The following is a 25,556-nucleotide window of genomic DNA, read 5'->3' on the forward strand; positions in this document are numbered from 1 at the left end:
TGAGATGATATATATTTGCATGAGACATATTTACTTACTGAAGTTAAGTTATAGCCACTGGACTATTGTTTTCTTATTTCAAAGAGTTCACTACTAATCTACATGGTCCCTTCGGTGTTAGAGGAATAGTAAAAAAGAAGAATTGCTGTGACTCCACTTACAGAAAACCTGGATGAAAAAGAATCTTCAATATACTTTTACTTTTGTTTGCCAAGTTAAAGTTTTCTCTCTCTCTGAGGAAGTAATACCAGTGAGACTTGGGTTGAACTACTTCCTCATTTGGAAAGACCTCCACTCAGTGCCCTGTTTGAGACTGTTTTGTACAGATAACTAGACTTTTAGAACTTTATTTTAAAATTAGCTACATAGTTCATTATTTTACATTTTTACCTATTTTTCTCAGAAATTGTAGACAAAACATGTATTGTGCTGTATTATTATTTTTCTCCCTCAAAGTGTCTGAATCTCTGGATTTTTTAATTTGTATACTTAACTCATCTTCGTACATGAGAGGAACCTTGCATTTCTTTATGTAAACGTGGGTATGTTACATGAACTTCTCACATGCTGTATTGCCACAGTGTTCTTAGTGCTGGCATACACCTACTGTTTGTTTGATGTCAGGAATTCCGATGCGAAACACCATCAGGGTCAGGAAAGTGTCCTCAAGCGGAGCCGCTGTGGTCATGCTCCGCTCCATGAGAGCTCGTCTCTTCTGCAGTAGACTGAGGCCTGGGTGATGAGGCTGCTGATTGGCTGCAATAAAATGCTGCTGCTTATTGGCTGCTTGTTGTACTGGGGCTTGATTGGACATGTAAGCGATACCCCGGTTGCCCAGGTTGCTCGGCCTCAATGGCCGGTCTGCTCTCTGTCTACCGACCACAATGGCTGCTGGTTTCACCACCTCACCACCTTTCCCTTCCCAGGTTTGTCGTCCTCCCGTCATTTCCTTCTCCTCCAGACTCTCTAACCCTCCATTTTCCATGTCACATCCACCTTCCTCTTTTCTGTTTTCTCTTCCCTGCTCCTCTTCCTCCTCCTCATCCTCCCCATCTTTGTCATCCTGACTGGGATAAAAGTGCTCATTATTTCCCAGCATCCTTTGCTGTGCAGGGGTCACTGCAGAGAGGGCTGAGTGACATAGCTGTCATGAAGACAAAACATGGCTATCCCATGAGATTGGCGTCATCCTTAGAAACATGCTGTGGGAAAACAGGTAGAAAAGGGCGTAAACTTTGGTCATTTAACACTTAACACTTCACTGAAAGAGAATTAAAATCTGTGTAATTTCAATAGGTAAAAAGACACGTGCAATAGAATAGAAAAACTAGCCACCGGCAATGCTTATAAGTACACATGTGTGAATGAGCAGAGAGCTGGTCCACATTTTCCATATAGCCACTGGGAATGCATCGGGGAATAGCAGGCTGATGAAAGACAGACTATATATAAACTCTGTGAATTTGCATCACAGGTTCTTTGAGGAAGCGAGTGAGTTGGATGTGCAATTTAGCTTCACACGAGGTCAAGATCATTGCTACTGTGCAGTAATGGAGCCAACATTTGTCTGAGGCAAAACCCAGGGCTAACAGCTAAATGTGAGCTCCTTAAAGGAAAACTCCACCCTCAGATACACTGCCACACATTTTCACAATTATTCCCTGTGATGGAGGTTACTTTTTAAATAAGGTGTTGTGACTGACTTTGGGATGTACTCACTGTCCATTCAGTCCCTTCACTTGCCTCGATCATGTCAGTGTGGTTTAGAGATGAGAAAACCTATAGAAACAATTTGCTACTTGCCCCAATTTGCTGTTCTTTGCAACACAACATATTACATTTGATTGACTTGCACAGTCCATTAGCAACAAAAAAACAATGTCTCTTACGTTATCCATGGTATGTTGCACCCAGTTTTTTCAAGGAGCATAGCCAACATTAAATAAATTGATCCCAGGTTTTTTGTGCTAAGCAGGTTTAAAGAGTTATCTGGATAACTTCAGTTTGTGTTTCAGATTTAAGATGCTTCTGGGTTTTACTCAACAGTAGAATGAATAAAGTTGCTGCAAGGAGTACGCTGGCATTCACTCCATGTTCAATAGTTGTAAGATTTTCAGAATTTGTTTAATTCAATTTAGTTTGGATGATGTTGCAAAGGTTTTTCCAGCTGACAAAAGCAACAGTCATGACCCTTAATTAAAAGCCAACAACTGTTGAAGCTACATAGCATTCTGGTCGACCGAGTCCTCTTGGAGTGGAAAAATTGTTTTATGTGCTATAGATTTTTTCCTTCATGAATGTCTGTACAAAATCTATTAAGAGGACTTTACTCTTTGATTTTAATGCACTGACATCAAACGTGGTTTTCAATTACTAAAACCTATTTGCTACAAACGCTCAGTTTGCATTGTGTGAAATATATATCAATTGACATGATTTCGTTTTTATTTTTTTACCTTACCAGTTTGGGGTATTTTAGGGTGGATTTTTGCTTTAAGATCGGTTTATTGTGCTTCAAATTTGGCATACTGGTGGTTCAATATGTTCTGTCCTGGCTTTTCTGTGGTGAAGTATGGCTACAGGGGTTTTGCCATCATGCAGATCTGGACCATTGCCAGCAGCTGCTTTAATAATGGTGAATGACGGAGAGATTCTCCCACTGTCTCATTGGCCGATTGGCGCTCTGAATATCACATGAGTTGGGAGTCTGATGATGGGTATCATGAAGCTCAGATGGACAGATGGAATCCGTGGAGACAAACTCCAATTGGGACAGATCTAAACACATTCAATCACAAATTACCAACATGCAGATATTTAAAGAGCTCATCAGTTGTTAATACAATGTGTAAAAAAACATGGTTATTGATGGAAGTTAAAGGGGCATTAGGTGATCAATGATTTTTGACTTATCAACCTCTATTGGTGACCAAGGAACATCGACTGGTGTCTGGCACGGCTTACAGTGGCCTGTAATTGACATAAATAATATTGTAGAGATGAAGAAACTGGCCAAAAGCCATAGATCTATTAGAAGCATTTGATGCAGAGGTTTTAGAGCATTATCCATCATCTTAACCGCTCAGCCTGTTAAGAGTCGCAGGGGGACTGGAGCCTATCCCAGCTGGACACACTGGACAGAGACAGACACCCATTCACACACACATTTAGACCTACAGGCAATTTATGTGTAGGGTCCCCGATTTCCTTAACTACAAAATCGTTGGACTGTGGGGAGAAACTAGAGTAACCAGAGGACAGTCCACACAGAAAGGCTGCAGCCCGCAGGTGGATTTAAAACTTCTAGCTGTGAGGTGGCACCACAAGGCACTCCACATGTTTCTGAGAGGGCACTAAAAGCAAAATATGCTTTCTGGTTTGCCTATTCAAGCTTGATGCATGCAAGCTCTTCGACTGGCCCCTAAAAATTAAGCAAAGTCCTCAGACCCTCAGAATTGATTGTTGCATCTGTTCACACTTTACAACAGAAAAAATATTACAAAAAGGAAAAAGAAGCTTAGCTTTGATTTGCTAACATTTGTTCTCTTATATGTTGTTATTCATCACAATACCTCTCTGGTTTGTCTTGTGACCCCCAGATTAGCAACTACTTTGTTGGTCTCAGGGTCTAGGGAAATACACAGAGAGAATAAGAGACCTGAAAATGTGATACTAGTAAATGGTCAACATACTGTACAGTACTGTAGTAGAACTACAAAACCTGGACAAGTCCTACAGCTTTGCGCCGTCAAAACAACCATAATTTATATGCTCCAATTATAAAATCAGGAACGTTTTAATGATTGTGTGGACATTTGAAAGTAATCCAGGCCTGTTCAGTTCATGTGTCACTGGCCAAAAGGAAGTCTGCTAGTTGAGCGTTTCTAGATAAGAGAACTGACTATGGATCGATTTCCCAGGGTGGGCCACAAACAAAATGTGTGTCAGAGCAAGTAAACCAGGGAAGACAATAAGAGGAGATGACTGAGGGATTATTTTCAATAATAAGTCTAACCGCTTAAAAATTGAATCAACCACTTAGGACATATTAGGGTAAAGTCATCTGATAAACGAATAAGATTCATAAATAATCACCACTTTTGAAAAGAATATGGCTCTAGCAAACCTTTATAAAATATCTTTTCATTATGGTTTTCTACAGCTGGCAGTAAATTTAAAGGGCACAGTCAGTGGCCTTAAGAGAGCTCAGCTGTTCCATCCTGCATGGCAGGAATCCATATTAACCATGGGGGACTATAGTACCCAGGTTTGGGCACAGTTTTAATTTACATGTTCAAAATGTAGATTGTAGGTTGCTCATGAAGAGAGGAGTGTTGACACAAGCTTTTGAAGCTTAACACTATCATTCACGTAGATCAAGATGGAATAGAAGAGGTTGATTCATGAACAAAGTCTCATCAAATATTGAACAACATTGAGTTAAGATAAGAAACTAAAAGGACGGGCTAAGAGTAGACAGGAACCAACTAATTGGGATATAAGAGCAAAGGGGAATACACAAGAGAGAACGACAGGGAGAGTTGTAGTTTGCATAACGCAGTGTAATCAAATTGAGAGAATAAAAAGGAGGTGAAAGGACAACAGTGCCTGGATTAGAAAGAATGGAGAAATAAGCCAGTATCCACAGTAACATGAGGATAAAGGATGAGAGGAGTTGTGTGTAAAAAGAAATGCTATTTAACGGAATGATGTAACAGCATCACAGTCCTCAGCCATCATGGATGTCGCAACTTGTCTTGTCTTTGCCTTCGCTGTCATGTCAGTCAACTCCTACACTCTGCCACAACAATAGCTCAGACTTCAGTCAGTTTCTTTTCCAGCTGTTTGGCTCCTGTCCCTGTGCTGGCCATCATCTCCAGCTAATAGTGACTTTTCTTCCTCTTAGGAGATTGGTGTTGCAAGATGGGAATTTCACTCCCCAGACAGAACAGATTGTCTGCGTCGTTTCTCACAGTAGGAAAACATATTTCCACTCTCTTGCACTGAATTGCTCCTTTTTAGCCACTCACATCAATTGTCCTTCAGCATCAAATGGCGGTTTATATCAATATTGGCCTGTATTTTTCCCTTACATTCTGAATTCAGAGAAATATGGTCTGGGCTCCCTGAAGCTCAAGTACAGTATGGTTTGCTTGTAAGTTTGACGGTGTTTGCTGCATTACTTAATTTGAGGATCGTAGAGAGGCTACAATAATCTCACAGATTCTATCTTGCGATGTTTAAGATTTATGCCTCAAATGTCATGTTCATGCCATTATATCTAAAATGTTTTACTGTATGTATATGACTAAAATCCTAACTCAAAGTCCTTGGTTGTTAGTCCAAGCTGTTGTACTTAGACTGCGACATGTGAGGGTTAAGTCCTATAATTTGGTTTTATTTGAAAACATTGGCCATTTTCTACTTCAGTATTATCAACAATTCAAACAATTACTAATTAATTACAATTACTTGTCTCCACAGATGTCTCTTGTGCGTCTGTCTGTAACCTGGATTAGCTTATTGATCTGTATCATTCACCTCTGTTGTTGTCCAAAAACACATCAGCCAGACAAACTGCTCCACCAGGTCACATACTGTATTTCTTCATTTCATAATTCTCAGTTGAGACACTTTGTGGAGAACATTTCTCCAAATGCTCTAAATCAAATATTGACAAATACATTCTGTCATTTTGCAAATATTTATTATTTTAGTACAAAGCTTACTGCCCACGTAAATTAATATGATTTTTTTTCTGATCTTACAAGAACATCTGGTGAGTGGGTGAAGCTGGTGAGTGGGTGAAGCTGGTAAGTGGGTGAAGCTGGTGAGTGGGTGTGCCCAAGGGAAGCCCATCCAGAAGCTAGACTTCTGATGATTAGACGCCATGTGGAGACTTTGAAAGAGGATTCCAATTTTGCCTTTTGACATAGGTCCACAGACAAAGAAACTAGCATTCAGGAATCAAGGACTGATTCATCATGAAAACCAAGATCGTAGATAGAGATGCACTATCTCTGACCACTTGGAAATCACAGGCAGGTGAACAGAGAGAATTGCAGAGAGGGGCTGTTGATGTCTTTTGTCTTTGTTCCTCTTTGTCTTTTCTGAGATGTTTTCCATAGATGCTGCAGTAATAAATTTGGGGATTATTTGTTTTTTTTAATCCTCAATGTTATATTTCAAGAAAATAAACATGATTCAAATCAACTTTTGAAATCTAATTTTTCCTCAGTGAAAAGAAGTCTGCATTGGACTGAATTTAATTTGGCATCACTATTTCACCTCTTCAGACTTATGTATCTGTATATAAACTCTATATTTGTAGAGTTGGCTGGCAGTGTGTGCTGCAGGTTTTTCTCCTTTTCTTTTGTCCAATCAGAGGAAATTCACAAGTCCAGGCCCACCACAATGGACACTCAGTTCAACTCATACTAGCATTTCCTCTTGTTGTCATTCACCCCACGCCCCCCCACCCACACACACATCCCTCTTTCTCTCTCAGTCAGTCACTCTCTCCCTATGTAGGACAGAGCATGTGTATAGATATATTTTCAGTGTATCGTCCCCAGAAAGTAGAATTGGAGATCGTCCAAGGAACAGATTGTCCCACTTTAACGTCCTGCAAAAGTGGAGCGGCCAAGTTCTGTCCTCTATATCCCTTCTCTTTCACTGGGTCTCTACCCTTCAGCCTTTTTCACACCCTCAGTGATGAGGAAGCATCAGTAACACTCTAGACCTACTCCAACACAGGATGGATGCGATGAGTCACTAGACAGGGGCAGAGAAGACACTTGGTATTAAATTAATGGTGCATAACTAGCCATCAGGTCTGCGGTGCTCTGATGTAGGTGTTTGTGCTGAGGTAAAATCAAGTCCCTGCTCTATAATGCATCAATGTTAATTAAACTTACCTCCAAAGAAAATTATAAGAGACAGATCCTCTAACTGTCAATGTCTAAGTTGTCTTACAATTCTCTCTTAAAAGCATTAAAATGTATTATGGAAATGTATTTGTATGGTTTCCTGTTGCTCTAATGAGGCTTGGCATTTTCAGTCATTAGTTTAATCTGTGCGCTGATAGAATCAGATAAATTTCAAGTGCATAATTGACAATCATGCTGATCTTTAATTAATTTTGAAAGTACATAATAATACAACCAATAGATGAATCAATTATCTGCATTTTCTGGCATTTCCCTTCAGCGGGGAGAAGAAACTGTCCCATACCAACCAAACGGGCACCTTCGAATCGAGTGCATTTCTAATCAAACAAAATGATAACTCATTTAAATTATTACCCCCCAGCCCATTTCACAATAATCATCCTTTCATCCGCGTTCCAGCTCGATGCGCCCCATCGTCATCTAACCAAACACCTTTTTTAGGAAAAATGGGTCACAGCTTCCTACATGGGTTACACACAGATCACCTGATGTTTTAAAGCACGTGCTAACTGTTTACCTACACACACACGCAAACACGCACACTGTATGATCTAATGCACAGTCCACACCCTGTAAATAGACCTCAAACACGTCTGTCCCGGGCAAATGTTGAGCAAAAAGCAGCATTCAAAAAAGTTCAAGACCAATCAGCCCTGTCTTGGCTGGCGTTCTTGTGTAGATCACAGTCCGCTGTTTTCCCCTTTAGACTGAATATAAATGCGTCAGGTGGGGCATGTGCTGAGGGCCTCCTGGTTGGATGGCTGGGAGACCTCAATGCAGCACAGAGTTTAGAATGAACATCCCCTGTGCTATTTTTGGGTCTTTCCTTTTTTCCTACAAACACAGTTTAACACAACTGATGAGGGGGTTTTGTTTAACAATAGAAATTCCTGAATCAAGGCTTAATGAGTTACTCTTTCAGGCTGGTGACCCCAGATTTTCATGATTCAAACCTGTGTCAATCTGAGCATAGCATGGTTGCAAATTATATTACCAGGCTCTAAATGGAGCTTGAAGCATCCATGAATCAAATGAGGCCTGTTTTAACATCAAGGTCAAATACTATATTTAATAATAATGAAGCACATTTAACTTTTTTAACATCAACTTCATTTTTCACATTTGTTACTAGAGATTATTGCTACTAGTTAATGAACCAATCCACCTGGGACAATAGACGAAACACAATGTAACTGTTCGTTTAGAAAATGTTCCCTTCAACAATCAATTTAATGACACAAAGTCAATGGAACATGCCTGCAGCATCACTGAAGCAAACATGTTGCTGGTGCTTTGTGACAAAATTTCAAATAATTGAAATTGTATTACCTAAAATACACAAAAGGGACAGGTTGCTGCATTGCAAAAGGTATGTCCAAAAGTAAAGCACCTTATTTCTCAACTGAGGTCCCTAGATTTCTGTTATGAACTAGTTAAATGTAGGTAACACACATTTCCCTTTCACTCCACATATGATATGAGAGAAATTGCATTAAAATGTTATGAAAACAGACTTCAAAAGGCAACTGTGCAGCAGGTTGCTTTTTTTTCCCCAACAAATAAAAAGCTAATGGAGGGATGAAAAAGTTATCCAAAAACTGCCCGTCTATAGATTTTCCGGTACTGAGTAATTTTGAAGAGCAACTTTTAGTTTTTATACTTGTCCTAGAGCTCCCAACTAAAGACCTCAGGCCTTAAACACAGTGAAAGCAGGCCAAAGACAAACAAACATAAAGCTTTAGAGCTTTAGGGTGGATTTCATAGCAGTTAAGCAGCCAAAAATAGACTGCCCAGCAGTGACAATTTTACTTACCTCGCACGTCCATTGACAAAAAGGTAACACTGAGAGACAAAAGTCAACAAAATACTAATAAATGTTATTAGACATGGCTGACAAAGTGAAGACCATGTCAGTCCCTGTCAAGCCACATTACAGTTCATCCACCTACCATGTAATGAAGTCCTACAGACAGGAAAACCCTTTATTCTTAACTCTATTTTCAACCTTCAGCTCTACTTATGACCACCATGCTGACATTCCTGCTGTGAACCCCATCATGTATAATCTTGAATTTATAGAGGCCCAAGGAAACGCTGAAGAAATATCAGTATTTTTTATAGGTAGAGCCACTGTTTGGAAGATGGTTGTTGGTAATAAATGTGTAATCTATTAAATTTAGTTTAAAACATGTTCTCAAGTAAGAAATACAGCCCAGCTGGTTTGAACCAGGCTTCTCGGCATTCCATAATCTGGATTAAATCCTGGAACAAAAAGTGCATTTTTTGAGATGTGACAATTATAGACCTAAAGCTTCATAGCCACCTACTTGGTCTAAAGCTCTGTCATCATCCATAATTCATGTCATATGGTACATTGACATACTTTAGACTTATTGATTAAATGATCTTGTGTCCTGCTGCCAAGTAGACAATGTTTCCCTGCCCTTGTAATCAGGCCATGTAAAACCCAGTTGTTTCTTCCTGCACCATCTGTGCACACTGTGCAAGACTGTAAATGTGTATTTCAGCCAATAGTGTGGAGCCATATTCAAAATCTGTAAAGTTGGAGCCATTTGAGTTGTTCGGAACGGTGGATGTGTTGCACTGTGCTGGCTTTTGTTTTCACGGTTTTCGGCAGTGCTCCAGCTCTTTCCCCTGGGGGAAACCTCCCTGTATGTAATAATGAAAAGCCTGCAGAGCCAGGGGAAACCGCTATTTTCTCACATCCCGTTTTAACGAGCACAACAATAAGACTTTATCACTTCTACAAAGTTCATTAAAAGCCATTTGGTTGCGATACATTCCCAATGACAGTTGATGATGTCACTTTAACTGTCAGACAGAGGATGATCTGTGGGATTTCTTTGCACAGATTTTGCAGCCCTTCTGTGTGAGTGTATTCATTTGAATGTGCATATGTATGCATTTTGCCTGTATATTAGTTTTTCATACATTCATACAGCTGTAGTAGTTTAAAACTCCCATGGCACTGATTTAAAAACATTTTATTGTTGGTGTTTATATCTGGCTACAAAGATACAGTAGCAGCTTGAAGCTAATAGAGCCTAGTTGTGTTGTTCCATAGCAGTGAGCTGTCACTGTCTTTTGTTCCACACTCCCCCCTATGACAAACCCTAGAGAATTACTGGACCATGTAGCATTGTCACATCTGCTACACTGGCCAAACTGTTTATTGACTTCTGCTCTTCCAGCAGAGATCGGAAAGAACAGGACTGGGCAGGAAAGAACAGTGTGACACAGAACAGGATAGTGGTAATAAGTAGGCAGTGTTAGTAGAAATTTTCTGAATCACAGCAACACACATCTCCACTGACACATCAAGCTTTCTGGGCAATTTAGTGCATTTCATATCTTTCATATTAAACTCAAATCTGTCATAATCATATTCTGTTTTGTCATTACCCACACATTACGTTTAATCACTCAGTCCCTCTCTGTTGATAATGTCACCCAGCTTTCTTTGTTCAGTCATGACCAATTGTTCGGTGTTTGTGAGGAAGCCATTAATCTTAGTGTGCCCACTCTGCTCTAAATTGCCCATTTAGTCCATTTTCCTCCTTTTCCAAATGAATTCCCCTAGGTGCAGTTTCAATAGAAAAATATGCTTTTAAAGCTTGTTGTGCATTACAGCATGTGGGGCAGGTCTTAGGAGGCTTTGCAAAGTCAATTATGTTCTATCCGTAGGATAAAAGTACACGGAGCTAAAACACACCACTGGCGCACAGCAAAAGCTAATACTAACACCCTGTTTCAACTAGGAACAGTTTAGGTATTTAAGCGTGTGTGTATATTTGTGTGTGTGCGTGTGTGTGTGTTTGTGTGTCAGTTCTCCGGGGTCCTTTGAGGGTTTCCACCTTTTAACCAGCTGACACCATTAATACCGTGAGCAGGTAACAGTTACGACAAGTCACAGCTAAAGAAGTATGTGAAATGTGGGTGTTGATGAGCTCTCGCTTGATTTCACTCACCTTTCCATTTCAACACATTTTCTCTTTTAACTCGTCCACAAAAGTGTAATAAAATTCTGTAAGCATCTGAGAGGTATTAATATACTGTAGGTATTACATAAGTATCAATATTTTTTCCCCCTCTTATTATCTACATCAATTATTCCCATTTTCTACTTTACATGTTTCACTTAGGAAGGTCATAACCAACTTTGTGAGAGGAATTGTGTACTGTAATGTACAACTATAATTAATAATGAATATGGTATGCTGTGTCTTAACTAGCCACAAAAAAGTCAATTATGGTTATAAAACATTTAGCATTAAAGCCTCATTTAGAGTGAAATAAAAATCATCCACTGTGTCCAATGTTGTTCAAACAGCAGACATTTACCTTAATGGGTGTTTTGTCATTTATCTTTCATAAATTTCATCAACAAGCAAACAGATCTACTATATCTAACTTTCATTACAGGTCATTTTTTTGCTGCACATCCAAGCTAATAAAGCTTAGATTCATAACAGCAGAACTGTCCTTTCTCTCCGATCAGTCCTAAAGCTGCTCGGGAGTGATGCACGTAAGCAAGGTTTCTTTTCTTTGAGGGCTCTTTGAAATTTGTAATTCTTCTTTTTCTGTCCCACTTTCTGCACACCTACATAAAACATGTGAATCAGACCTCAGAGGATATTTCCCTCACTCACTCTGCCACACTTTCAGCAGCACCCGCTTCTCTTTTGTAAAGAGCAGTGACTTTCACCTTCACACTCTTTGCTTCTAAAGATTCCTTTTTCTGTCCGGTTAGTGTGGACCTCTGGCATGCAATCATTCATGTTGTGGTTCACAATCAAGCTTTTAATCAACTGTATCATTCTACTGTTCTCTTTATTTTTTATTTTTTAGTATTATTAACACTTTACAGTACTTAGTACAGATACACACATCAACTGCTCTTGGTCAGGCTAATTCCAACCAAAATTTGGAAAATTATTGACCACAAAGAAAATACCTTTTAGGCTGTAGTTCTGGCGGTGTTGCTCCCCGTTGTATCCGAGCTCCTTGATAAACCACAAAGAGAGTAAAAAGGCACCAGGGTTAGAAAACCATCCAGTTGATAAAATATCAAAGAGGAAAAGTAACATTTGCTTTTTCTCTTTGAAAATCACATTTCATGTGCATCTGTGCGAAGCAGCCCGAGCCACTGTGTTATGCAGGGTCTCGTTCTCTTTTTCATTCACACACGCAAACACACACATACACACGCACAGTTTCACTTACTCTGTGCCCTGCAATAGCTGTCTCTCTCTCTTTTCCACTTCTCTTTCTCTCTATTGCACACACATCCATGCACTCTCTCTCCAGCCTGGCATACTCTCTCTCTCTCTCTCTCTCTCTCTCTCTCTCTCTCTCTCTCTCTCTCTCTTACTTCAGCTGCTGGATTGATCCCTCTCCTTTGTTCTCCTCCCTCTCTTTGTACATCCACTGTGCACTGACTCTTCACTGTCTATCTGTCAGTTGCACTCGCTGCTTTTTCGGACCCAAGCACTCTTCTATTCAATTACCCCCAATTTTCTTCATTAATTTCTCTCACGCTCTCTTTTTGTCTTTCACTTTTCCACCACTGTTCAACCACTCCTGCCTCTGCCCCATCTCACTCATTATTTCTGTCACAAAAAAAAATGTAACACACTCACACTCATCCCATGATATGATTCCCTCTCCTTTATCCTACCCTCTCTCACAGACAGGCCACCTCACTGCAGTTCCTTTGTGCCTTTGATGATAGGGGTCATCACAAAATAAAAAGAAACGGTTTTGACTTATTCCACTGATATAATACGGCTTTACCTTGAAGTAGAAATCATCGATAATGACACATATTCTAACCATGTACATGCCATGTCACAGAAAGTTTACAATTTATCTCTCTGTCTACTTCAGTACATGCAAGAACGACCATGGCACAGGCTGCTGACTTCCACAAGAAGGGGAAGCCACAGAAAGGGGCTGGCAGTGTGTTGTATGTAAGCATTTTCTTAAAAAGTTGGTAAGATAGAAAAAGTGTGGTAAGAAGGTGCTCAAGCAACAGGGAAGACCGCAGGCTTAACAGGATTGCCAAGCAAAGCCCATTAAGAACTTGGGAGAGCTTCACAAAGAGTGGAGTGGGGTTGGAGTCAATGCATTAGGAGCTACCATGCACAGACATCACAGAAAATGGGCTACAACTTTCGCACTTCTAGTACCAAGCCACTCCTCAACCACAGACAACATTAGGAGCATTTCACCTGGGCTGAAGAGAAAAAGAACTGGACCTTTTAAAATAAAAGTAAATGTTGCATTTGGAAGTTAAGGCCCCAGAGTCTGAAGGAGGAGTAGGGAGGCACAGAATCCTAGTTGCTTAAGTCTAGTGTGACGATTTGATTTTGAGAGATGATTTTGGGCCATGTCATCTGTCCACTGTGTTTTATCATGTTTAAGTCAATGCAGCATCTACCAAGAGATTTTAGAGCAGTTTGTGATTCTGTCTGCCCATAAACTATGTGAAGTTGCTGATTTTCTTTAACAGCAGGACCATCTGCCCACAGTGCCTAAGCTACCACTAACTGGTTTGCTGACCATGACATTACTGTGTTTGATTAGCCTGCAACTTGCTTAACCTGAATCGGCCTGCTGACTGTGGCCTTTTCTGTGTGGAGTTTGTATGTTCTCCCTGTGTTTGTGTGGGTTTCCTTCAGGTACTCCAGTTTCCTCCCAGAGCCCCAAAACATGCATGTTAGGTTATTACAGGTTACATTGCACATCTTAACATATACTAATACATAACTTAAAACCAACATAACATAGAAATGCATTACACAGCGTTACACACTCCACACTAATTGGACAACTTAACATATTCACATTGCAACATTATGCATACCTTGAGACACCTCTCTAAACTGAAACATCCACAATCCTGTTGTAACCTTTCTATTCATTATGATAATAGAGGAAGACACGGTAACACTTTATTTTATAGGCCACAATTTATTTAACTTACATCTTACCTACTTTGAACAATGGTGTGCATGTATATGTAACAACTATAGAACTCCTTGGGAAATTAAAATGTATTCAGATATTTTCTGAGCAAGGGGTTTCTATTCTAAAACACTGTTGCCCCTAAAGTTGGAATAATATTGTGTTCAGACAAATTCCTCTTCTTTGCAAAGGTTAATTGTGGTTTAGTTTTCACAGTGATATTTTTGATAAGTTTTGAGAAGATATACTTGAAGTACTTGTACTTTGTTACTTTCCACCACTGTCAGCATTTACTGACTTCCACAAGAAGAGGAACATGTACAATACTAAATATAGGTTACTTACATTTAAGTCACAACATTACTAAAGGCACAAATTCATTCTTAATACTATTAATTCGACACTTAATATAAATTATCTACCAGAGGATAAAAGCTCATGCTTTGATTGAAGAAAAAGGGACGGGTCAGCCAGTAAAGGTAAGACGCAAATGAGTTTATTCCTATTACCAGCCTTAAAGGATAACATCAGCAAGCCACACAACTTCACTACGGGTATGTTTTTTCATTACAAAAACCAAAATCCTTGTAAATTTGTCTACATGTTTTGCATGCACAGTTCACCAGAAGCATTAAAAGGAAGTGCCCAGTGCTACTTTGTTAAAAATAGAAAGGTTACTGAATCAAGAAACATGTCACCCAATGCAGTGGTGTGTCTGGCCAATATTTTCTTAGTACTCTTTGGACAACAATGGAAGTCAATAGCGAAACCAAAAGAGTGAATCCACTCTAACCACATGTGAGAAGAGAAGGCTCAGTGACGGTTTGTGCATGAATGTGGACATACAATTGTTCTGCAAAATACCACAAGTTATTCTTTAATAAGACAAGCAAGCCTGGCTTCCAGCTAAAGTTAATGGTTGCCACAGTGGGACTACATCACATCTATGTAATCTTTCCAAGGTTGCTTAACAAAAACATCAGTTTTGGTCAATCCCAAATACTTCTAGCCTTCTTAGAAACAGTAATCCTGGCCGTAACCTGGCACACAGACTGTAAACAAGGACTTGCCAAGTGAATGTATTATCAGTATATAAACAAGATACTTGAAGAGCACACCTTATTAATGTGGATGTTGTTAATAATCAGAGGGCTGTGGTCACCTCTAGCTTTAGAGTCAAACGATATTTCTTCAGTTTTATTTATGTTCAGCATAAGATGATTGGGATCACAGTCATATACAAACCTCGCCCAATAGCTGTACGAAAAGCAGAATTTTGCTACCATGTCTGGTTGAAAGTTCCAAGCCAGTTATCATCTCTAAACACATCCAGCATCACTGAAAAATATGATTGTACTACTGTAAAAACACACTATAAAAGTGAGGAAAGGATAGTATATTCTATTCAAAGAGGAAACATGCTGTGCTTTAAATAAAAAATAGATTATTGAACAGAAAAAGCTTTGAAATTGGATATTTTCAGTCATTCTCACATTTTCACATCATCTCTGGGCAAAGATCTCACCACTGTCTGAGCTAAATTTACAAAAAGAAACATTTTGCCACATGATCAAGCCTTCCTATAATGATGTAAACCCTTAGTGTGTTATCTGAGGATTATCGGGGTATTCTTGAAATAAACTAGTCTGTACAACATGATGTTGGTCGTTTGCTTTCACGCAAATGGCCATGGTCAACCACTATGTGAGAACTGGGGGAAATCAGATCAGCAGTTACATTTATTGATAAGTTTGGATGGATGGTGGAACTGTGTTTTGTTTTGTTTTTATTGAGGTAGGATTTCAGCCTTTATGACAACCAAAAAAGCTCCTCTGCTAGAATCCATCAAGAATGTGATCAAGCGGGGGCCTTAAATCTTCAGCACTCTCTGTGTCCACACTCCCGGGCAGGTGATGCATGTTGTTGTTGTTGACAAGCTCAGCATGTGACTGCACCGTTACACGTCACACATGTTGCTCTCACTTTGTAAAGCGGCCCTGAAACCTGCTGCAAGGACAGGCTGTGAGTAAAGGAAGGTCAAGACCTCAGCTCAAACACTCAACAGCTGATGCTTGTGTCCTACTGTATGACTGTGGTTCAGCTGGACACAGTGTCCACTTCAATTCAGGTTAGTAAAAGTTTCAAAATGAATAAATTAACACACGCATTTAAAAATAACCAATTTAATTGAATAAAAAACACATATACTGAGTACTCTAATGTTGGCTATGCGTGATGATACCAAGTTTTTATATAATATATCATTCTGTTTCAGTAAATTGCATTTATGCATCTGGAGTGTTTGAGTGAAAAACTCTCCTTCTGCTTGCTTTATCGTGGCTTTTAGAGCCCATCAAAGAGATGGATGGAGGACAAACGAAGGCAGACTTGGTTGAAATACATTAATGCACACAATAATTCACTCTGTTAAGAGGAGCTGGAGATGAATCCTGCCATATCCAGCCTCTTAAGGACGACATGACACCTTCATTGCAACGCTTTAGAAGAGCTCTAGTGGGTGCTCTCCTTTAATAGTGCACCACTCTGCGGTGTATGTTCACCACACTGTAATCCTATCTCTGTGCTTTCACTCCCTTTGCTGGCTGATGTCCTTATTCTGATAAACTATCTTTCCTCTTGCATTCTGTGTTAACCCCTCTGATGCCAAAGTCAAGGAGAGGAAAGTGGGTCATGGGCATAAGGAGTATACAGTAGTAAGAATATGGTGGCTAGGTTTTCATTTTTATTTCATGTTTTATTGCTTATGGTGAAAAAGAATTATGGGTATATTGAAACAAAATCAGAATAGAGAAGTGGGCAGAAAAAAGTACATGAAATTGAAGCTGTGAATAAAATATCACTAGTGTGAAATATAATATTATGCCTCCACATTTTTAGTGCAGTTACTTAGAACAACATATAGCCTAATCATAAACGAAAACATAAATGTTATATTTAACGTCCCTCACACACAATCAAGCATTTTCTTAGTGTATATTTGCAGTAAAACATGGGCTTCAACATGCTGCAGGGCCTAATTCATGCTGTATTTTCCCAAAGAAAATAATGCTGTGCTGGACTCTAGTGGCCATTTCAAGCAACGGAAAGTCAAAACTGTTTTTATTATAGTTTACTGAAACAGCCACCCAGAAAGCTGTTTTCATAACTGTGGCCTTTTCCTCTTTGCTTTTTATTTTATTTAATTTTTTTATAGCTCTGCCCAGCAGTAGCCACCCAACAAATGTATTTCCACACTGATAGAATGATCTGGTTTTAGTCCAAGACCCAAACATTTTAGTTTTTAAAAGGACTTAGAGTAATCTTTTATATTTTGGTACTTTGCTGTCATGTTGAAGTGTTGCTAAAATTTCCCAGTTGCACAAAACTGTCCTCTGGTTGAGCTTCCGAGAAAAATAGTTTATCTCAGCATTTTCACCAGATCGACTTCTTTACCAGAAACTCCAGATGGCATTACAGTTTAACCATTTAGTTCTTCTTTCACGCAGGATTGGAAATAGCAGAAGTTGCTGACCAGACCTCAGTTTCCTTTCAGTTTACTAGAAGAATCGTTAAAAAAATAGCACCCACAGTTTCCTGAAATGACCAGCACAGAAAGAAATGATTACAAAGAGCTCTAACCATCTTTGCCATGCCAACACCATTTCATTTTTAATTTTAGTCTCAGAGCCTCTCTTGCCATTTGATTGACACCCTTTTTCTACCAGTGGTCAGTGTCCACCAACAACTGAGCACAAGACATCTGGTTTCATCTTCCAGTCACTATAACTGATAAACAGCTTTGGCAATTTGTTTCTCACTTCCCCAAAATTGTTTTAACAAATAATAAGCAGTCAGTTAATGATTACTTTTTGCAGAGTAAAAAGATAACAAAAGCACAGCTAAAGGCTTCTGTAAATGATTATATGTAAATCATGGAGCACAGCTGCATGCTGCTGCTCTCCAAAAAAAAAAAAAAAACATTATACGACTAAAGTTTTAAAGAAATAAATGGTTTGAAACTAAAGTGAAATTTTCTTTCAGAAGCACATTCAGCACAATATTATGTAAAAGGGAAATGTGTACATGTCTGAAAACATCATCAAGGTGAAGCTGATTTGCTGCCTCTGAGCCTGGAGAGTACTAGAGAACTACAAATGGAAAAATCGGAATATCAAAACAGAGGAAATGACTGGATCACTAAAACATTAGAGATCCTTCCTCCAAAGCAAAGGATGATGTCATATGTACAGAGTCAAATAATTCCAGAAGCAGGAACCCATGTAAGAGACCGATCTCAAAGTGCTACAAGAAAAAGGGAACATAAAACATATTAACCCCAAACAAGCAAGCAGCAGTTATTAAAAACATTCCTTGAAGAGTTAAGTCTTCAGGTTCTCTTTAAAAGCAGTTACAGTGTCTGGGGCCTTGAAATGTTCAGGTAGGGAGTTCCTGAGATGGGGTCAGCTATGCAGGAAGCTCGATCTCCCATAGTCCAGAACTTAGTTCTGGGGATATGGAAGCGGTGGGAGCTTTTACTAATAATGTAACTACTCTTCTTTTTCTGTTTTGGTCAATGAAAACATGATAGATTCCTATTGTTTGCTATTAGTTTCAGCACATTGCTTTTGTCTATACTTAGGACTTAAATGAAGATCAGATTACATTATGATGAATTAATGAAAGACACCAGGCTGAGTTCACATACACTGTTGCCCATAAAGTAGGAATGAAATGTTTTTACCACTTCGCATTAAATGATTACGAAAATATTATTTATTCTTGATAGATAAAGTATTTATCTCCATAAAATGTTATTGAGCAGTCTCTTCCAAAAATATCACAGTAAAAATGAAACCAAAATTAACCTTTGCAAAAAAGAGTAATTTGTCTGAAAACTAAATTATTCCAACGTTTTCTACTTTTCTTTTGGTCACTGTACGGCAGTAATAAGTCAGATAGTCAGATTTAAGAGAGGCTGTAAAAAGTAAAAAAATCTAGAAGTTTTTTTATTTGTGTTTCATAATGTGTTTATTCACTTTAGATTTCTTAAGTACAGTGTTTTCTTATGTAACTGGCTGTGTTCACTTTCTGTTACTGTCTCACAAATTAAATGCATTTCTAAAATTCTGTAAAAGTGACTTTCTTTATCTGTCAGAAAAAATCCAAGCACTAAGGAGGAATGTTACAAGCAACATTCCCACCCCACCCACCAAACAGCTTCCTTCACCAACTTCCTCAACACGACTTAACACTCGAACTCATTTAGTTTCCGATCACTAACCAGCAACTTAGTCATAGTGTTGTTTCTCTTATGAACGATATTTCTGCAGAGCAATGAGGGGAGGAAAACATCTGCTGCTCTTGGCAGGTAAGAAGGTCTCTGTTAAACATGCTCTGTTATTTCATGCTTTTAATCTCTACAAATTACAACATTTGCATGAAAAAGATTTTCGGTTTTCAGAAATTTCATGCACTAACAATATCTAAGCAGATCCCATATTTTGTGCATAAAATAATTTTTCATGAAGCAAAAAGTGTGATTGTGTCAGTCAGCATTATGTACATTTTATGGAAATGCAAATTTTAATGTAAATTATGTAAATAAGTACATTACAATAAATACTAAAGCTGTGAAAGCACTAAAAAAGTGAAAAGTTGATGTGTATAAACTAACACAAACATCAGGTAAAACTAAGTTAAAATTAAGCCCTATCATGCAGAACTCAAAGACATGAGAGCAAAACTGAAAGTGACAGTAGCACATTAATCGTATTATAACCTGCGCAACAACATCCACATAGATACATCATGGATTTTCCCATCATTTCCCACATGCACATATATATAACATATATAGTGTCGGAGCCAGGTTTTGCCAAGACTTACAGCAAATTAAAATTGTTGACAAGGACACAGAATATATTTTATTCATCTATTTTTAGCCTAGGTAGTTTTAGTAGGGTTAGTTTTGTTTAGTGTGTAATGATGTCCGTTCTCTGAATGACTCTTTGGGTTTACATCACTCTTAAGACTAAATATTTGAAGTCTTTATTGCTCATGCCCAGTCTCAAGGACTTTTTTTTATTGAGATTTGTCAAGCATGATTTGTTTTTCTCCACAGATGCATATGCATGCACATATATATGCACCCATATATACAGTTGTGAAGATGTACTGCCAGTTAAAATGTTTCTATAATAACTAGACTAACTTTTAATAATATTAGTCCTTTAAATGCTGATTTCTTTTCATGTGGATAAAGAAAGTCTAATTGCCATCAATTATGGACTATATTTTGTAATGCCTGTTGTACATACCATACCAACCATACACAGACAAATGCATACAAACAAACAGACGGACCAGAGCTCCTCTGTACAAGAACAATCCAAACTTATATCAAACAACTATAAAATTAATAAGAGAAGGCTCTGCTGTAGCTTCTTGCAGGTTAAAATTATTATTAATATTAAAGTCGAAGACAATTTTTTTCCACCAATGTGTTTTTCATTTTTCAATTTTGAATTTAGTGAATTGCAAGTTTTACTTATATTGCTAGCAAAAATACTCACGAACAACACAGAATAATGCACTTACTGCCGCACACATCAAAACTACACATAAGTCATGTGCAGTGTAATGTACATGATAGATGATGACATATCAGGAACTTCTTTTCTGGCATTAGGAAACTGTGGATTAATGGAATAAGATAATACTGCACATTTCCTGCAATAGATAATGCTAAGCCCTCCACCATCGTGCTGCCATCTGACCCTTACCTTTACAACTCAGTTACTAATCCTCACCTCCATTGTGCCGCTCAAAAATCGTCCTGTCCACCCACTGTATATTATGAGGATGCTCATAAAATGACAATAATAGCGTTTAATGATTAACCATATGTTTCAAAGAAAACATAAAAACATGAAAAGAAAAAAACATGTTAGATTGAGGAAGGAATAGAGACAGCTTAAAGACGTTAATGCTTAGAACTTATAAGGTTTTGGACATATTCTGTTAGTTAATTCTGTTTTTCGAGCATTGGTACAGGAACAGGATAAAAAGAGACTGTGGCTGAGGTGCAACAGCATTAAATAACCAATCAAAAAGACAAATGCAGATTTGTTTCAGTTGCAATGTCCAAAATGTATTTATGTATTGAGTTGTGAGTGAGAGTTATGATTGATGTGATTAAACGATTAATGAAGTATCACATTTTTTGAATTTTGTTACAGTGTTCGTGGCCGTGGCAAGATGCCAACAGCTAAAAGGTAATACACAAGTGTATTATCAAATGATTCCTTCTATTTTCCTCTGGGTGTTAAATGTGCCAACTCTCAGCAGATACTTTACTGTATGCCATGTTTCTCTTTGTCTCTCTGTCTCCTTAGTTTCTATATCACCCAACTTCACCCACCTGGGAATCTTCTCTGGAGACTTGTTTTATTTGAAATGTGAAGGGGGCTCAGGCCCAGTGAAATGGTATTTTAACAACAGCAAACAATCAGAAATAAATGAAACCTTGAAGATCACATCTGCTCATCCAAAGCATTCTGGCTTTTATCAGTGTGAGAGCAATGGGAAAAAGAGTGAAACGTTACCCATTGATGTCAATGGTAAATGTGCCACGTGGACATTTAACATTTATAAATCTCACAGATTGTGCCCAAAGGGAGGTACAATATCCATACTTATAATATCATCATTTTATTATTCACCATCCAGCATTCCTTCCTCAAGCCTCACTCACCATCAGGACAGGTCAACCGGTCATGCAGACTGGAGGATCAGTTATCCTGCATCTTGAAAATGAAGATGGTCTTCAAGGATGGAAGTGCTGGGTCAACAGAGGACTGAACCAAACTAATAAGATTGTGTTACGATTAAAAAACCCTAATGATATTAGTATAAACTTCCAAACCAGCAGACTGTTGGTCCCTGAGACCATTTTCTGGTGCACCGATAGTAATCTAAACAACAGAAGTAACCAAGTCACAGTGAGGACATCAGGTAGGCCTGCTGGTATTTGAATACTCTATTTAACATTTCTGTGGCAAATTGTACTTAAGTGTTTTGAGTTATATTCCATCATGAAATTCATTTATCTTCTATGTGCTTTAATGGTATCAGTAGTTTTATTTTAAATTTAAATGACATGCAGCCCACTGTAGCCCACTGTAAAATGAAAGGCAGTCTAAGCCAAAGAAAGGCCTTTTGCACTTTAAATAATGGCAGGTCATTTTTTATCTTTTTGTTTACCATTAGTCATTGATGTAAAATAAAAGTACTTCGTTACTGTAATAAAGTGCATTTTTCACGTATACTTAAAAAGATTTAATTACAGCTGTTTTGACTTTTACTTCACTACATCCAAGAGAGAAGTCGTTTTTTTTTTTTATTAAAACGAATCCCTTAGTGTCAGTTCCTCCTTCAGTGGTCTAGTTTAAAAGACTTATTTCACATATTATCAGTGCTCAAAGTGAGTCTTGCAGTAATTTTACTCTATGGCGTGTTGTGCTGAATTTGACCTGCCTGATCTGCATTCAGTGTGCGGAGAGAAAGCCAGATTTGTTGTGTTCCCTCCACATACTTGTACAGTCTTGACTTTATAATGTAAAGTGCCCTGAGATGACTTTGTTGCACTACATAAATATAGTTGAAAATGTTTCATTAGCTTGAACTTGCCGTTTCCTACCTCTTCTTCTTTCTGTGCCATGAACGCAGAAATGTAAAGTGGCACCTCTGCCTTAGCTTTTAAATGTACCTTAACAAATCATTTTAGTAATTTCTATATATTTTTAAATGCCTGACTTTATTCACAGATTAGATTTATTCATAGAAAGATTCCACATATTTTACCTTTCTAAATCTTCGTCTTTCAGGTAGGCAAGTATCTCTGGAAATGTATCCACCGGCTCCTATAGAGGGAGAGAAGCTGTCTCTGAAGTGCCTCGTCTGGGGCACAGATGATATCAAAACAGCTCAATTCTTCCACAACGATACCGAGATTGCAAAGAGTTCTAGTTCTGAGCTGAAATTTCCTGAAGTGAAAGAATCATTAGAAGGAAAGTATAAGTGTATTGCCATATTCAGTTACAAGTCACAAACTGCAGCGCTCCAACATACAGTGACCTCTGAGGAGCAGTATGCATATATCCATGGTATGTAAACTAACCAAACACATTTTTGATTTCAAAGGCTTCTGAATTAATTATTTTTTGTGTGTGTTTCTTTTCTTTTTTCTTTTTTCAGTGCCTCCTGTCAAGGCGGTTCTTTCACAGTCTCAATCTGGCATGTCCTGTTCTTTGAATTCATTGAAATTCCAAGCCAATTCCTATCATTGGTATTACAAGAGCGATGCTACGTGGACACGTGTAGATTACAGCCCAGACCAGGGGAACCCAACAAAGAGTGGTACTTATGCATGCAGAGGTGTCTTTAAAAACGGGAGATCTTCTCTCAGCAACAGTTACAAATGTGAGTTCTTGCTAATTGACTTCAACTTATTTTCCTTTAACATATAATACACATTTAGAAAAGCTAACTTGTCTTCTTTGATTCTGGAGGGAGCTTTCGAACTGTGGCAAAATAACCAGGATTAATGGTTCGGTTCCTGGTTTGTCTGTGTGCAGCTGCCCCACGTTATTTTCCCAAGGGAATCATTGAACTATTATTTGTTTTTATTTATTTTGATTAATTCTGGTAATAAAAAAAATGAACTAATAAGAAATTCTGAACCGTCACAGAACCCTAGTTACAGGGTTATCCTAAAGTTATATGTTTCATATTATATACGTTGGATTTCTCTTTCAGATGAATCTTCAACCACATCCGGTACAATGTTGGTGGTCATCGTCCTGGTGTTGCTAATTTTGGGAATTGTTTTGGGGATTGTTTACATATTTCGCAAGAGAAGAAATACTAGAGGTCAGTTACTACTGCATCATTCACTTCATTTTGTGTGCACACAGAAGGCCGTAAGCTTACACACCTCATCACAATTCTTTTAGGACCAATTTATGAGGATGTGGCGCTGAAGTCCCGAGATAAAGGCGATGACAAATATGAGCCACTGCAGAAGGCCCATGGTGCCCAAAAGGAGGGCGAGTATGACACACTTCACCCAGAAGCAGCGGGTGGAGAGAAGAAAGAGGGTGAATATGAACCACTGAAGCAAGAAGAAAGGAAAGAGGGGGTATACCACACCCTGGGGATGGAGGGTGCAGCAGGAGGGGAGGGAGGATATGAAGCGCTGAAGAAAGAGGGAATGAAAGAAGGGGTATACAGCACCTTGGGAACAGAGGGGGCAGCAGGAGGAGAGGGAGGATATGAAGCACTGAAGAAAGAGGGAATGAAAGAGGGGCTTTACCACACCCTGGGAAAAGAGGGTGCAGCAGGAGGAGAAGGAGGATATGAAGCACTTAAGAAGGAGGGAATGAAAGAGGGGGTTTACCAAACCCTGGGAACAGAGGGTGCAGCAGGAGGAAAAGAAGGACATGTAGAAGAAGGGAAGGGTGACAAAGACAAGAATTATGAGACAATGAAGGAAAATGAGGAAGTAAAGGCAGATTAGAAAAAACAAAGCTTTGGAAAGATATCTAGAACTTCGAAATACGAAAAATCACATTTCCTGCAAACTACTAAAGTAACAGGTTGGTCTATCACTAAGTACAAATTAGTAAAAGTACATAATTGCATTCAGGATGATTTCTGAATAATATTTAGGGACAAACCAATACCAGATTGCAAAAAACAAAGCTATTCGTAACATATTTTAGATAATAGAGAGAATTACTCTTAAAGTGAGATTTGGAATTGTTTTGACCTAACAATAAAAGTCAGGTAATGAGCACAAAAGGCCTTTTCAAAAGACAAATTCTATATGTTGCATAAAAAATCTATTGGTGCACTTCATTTCTTTTTGTAACTATTACGGGATATTCTTTAAAACTCCATCACGTTATCAGAGCACAATGCATTTTACAACACCAACCATAAAAAAACAACAATTAATGTTTCAAGTGTGGAAAATAAGCAAAGCCACATTTTCAGTCTATCTGTCACTAATGGCATATAATAATCAAATAATCAGTTTCAACTTTTTCATGATAATAACAACTGCTTTTTCCTGATGTGCAACGTAGTGTGTGTGTGTTTAGCTGTTAATATCTGCATTTATTGATGCATTTTGCTTATTTTCTTTCCAAGTCACTGTGTCATTTGTAAATAAATTGAAGAGAATCTCATAATCAACATTTAGTTTTACAAAATATTTGCACTAGCATTATCAACAACAACAACAACAACAATAATAATAATAGTAATTAATGTTTAATGGTATTGTATACGGTCAAATTCTATTTCTTTGCTTTCAAATGTAAAGGCATTTTACACTGTGCATTCTCACAAGACATCAACTTGGAGATCATTTAGAATGTAAACGCTGCACCATGTAATGCAAACTAATAAAGGACAAACCTACTCTGATTTAACACTGTTGAGTGTCTTTGTTTTCTTTGGACTTTTGAAGGAGAAACCTACATCAGCTCATTTCAGTTGAGACAGCGTCTTTTGTACAATGGTTCAATGTCCAACCATTGCCAATGTAAGTTTTAG

At 38.3% G+C, this 25,556-nt stretch overlaps 2 protein-coding genes across 6 annotated transcripts in view; one reads left to right on the forward strand and one right to left on the reverse strand.

The window, feature by feature from the left end:
* Nucleotides 1-12,170, reverse strand: part of LOC137105626 (SH3 and multiple ankyrin repeat domains protein 1-like) — a 41,003-nt gene extending 28,833 nt beyond the window's left edge. The window contains exons 1-3 of one of the 5 annotated variants that reach the window (XM_067488080.1): nt 11,926-12,170; nt 2,918-2,970; nt 608-1,202 (exon numbers count right to left, since the gene is read on the reverse strand). In XM_067488080.1, coding sequence (XP_067344181.1) covers nt 608-1,099 — 492 coding nt within the window. In that variant the 5' untranslated portion in view covers nt 1,100-1,202; nt 2,918-2,970; nt 11,926-12,170. Of the gene's footprint in view, nt 1-607; nt 1,203-2,917; nt 2,971-8,763; nt 8,793-11,925 lie in introns of all 5 variants that reach the window. The other 4 variants (XM_067488081.1, XM_067488079.1, XM_067488082.1 and 1 more) reach the window with 4 other exon arrangements.
* A 6,984-nt stretch (nt 12,171-19,154) lies between these two features.
* On the forward strand, nt 19,155-25,432 carry LOC137106001 (uncharacterized). The gene is made up of 8 exons (XM_067488948.1): nt 19,155-19,305; nt 21,176-21,211; nt 21,332-21,556; nt 21,666-21,950; nt 22,823-23,101; nt 23,193-23,417; nt 23,754-23,867; nt 23,951-25,432. The coding sequence occupies exons 1-8, from the start codon at nt 19,272-19,274 to the stop codon at nt 24,511-24,513; spliced, it is 1,761 nt and encodes a 586-aa protein (XP_067345049.1). The 5' UTR covers nt 19,155-19,271; the 3' UTR covers nt 24,514-25,432.
* Nucleotides 25,433-25,556: the final 124 nt, after the last annotated feature.

Source organism: Channa argus, chromosome 20 (genome assembly GCF_033026475.1).
Source record: "Channa argus isolate prfri chromosome 20, Channa argus male v1.0, whole genome shotgun sequence".
Lineage (NCBI taxonomy): Eukaryota > Metazoa > Chordata > Actinopteri > Anabantiformes > Channidae > Channa > Channa argus.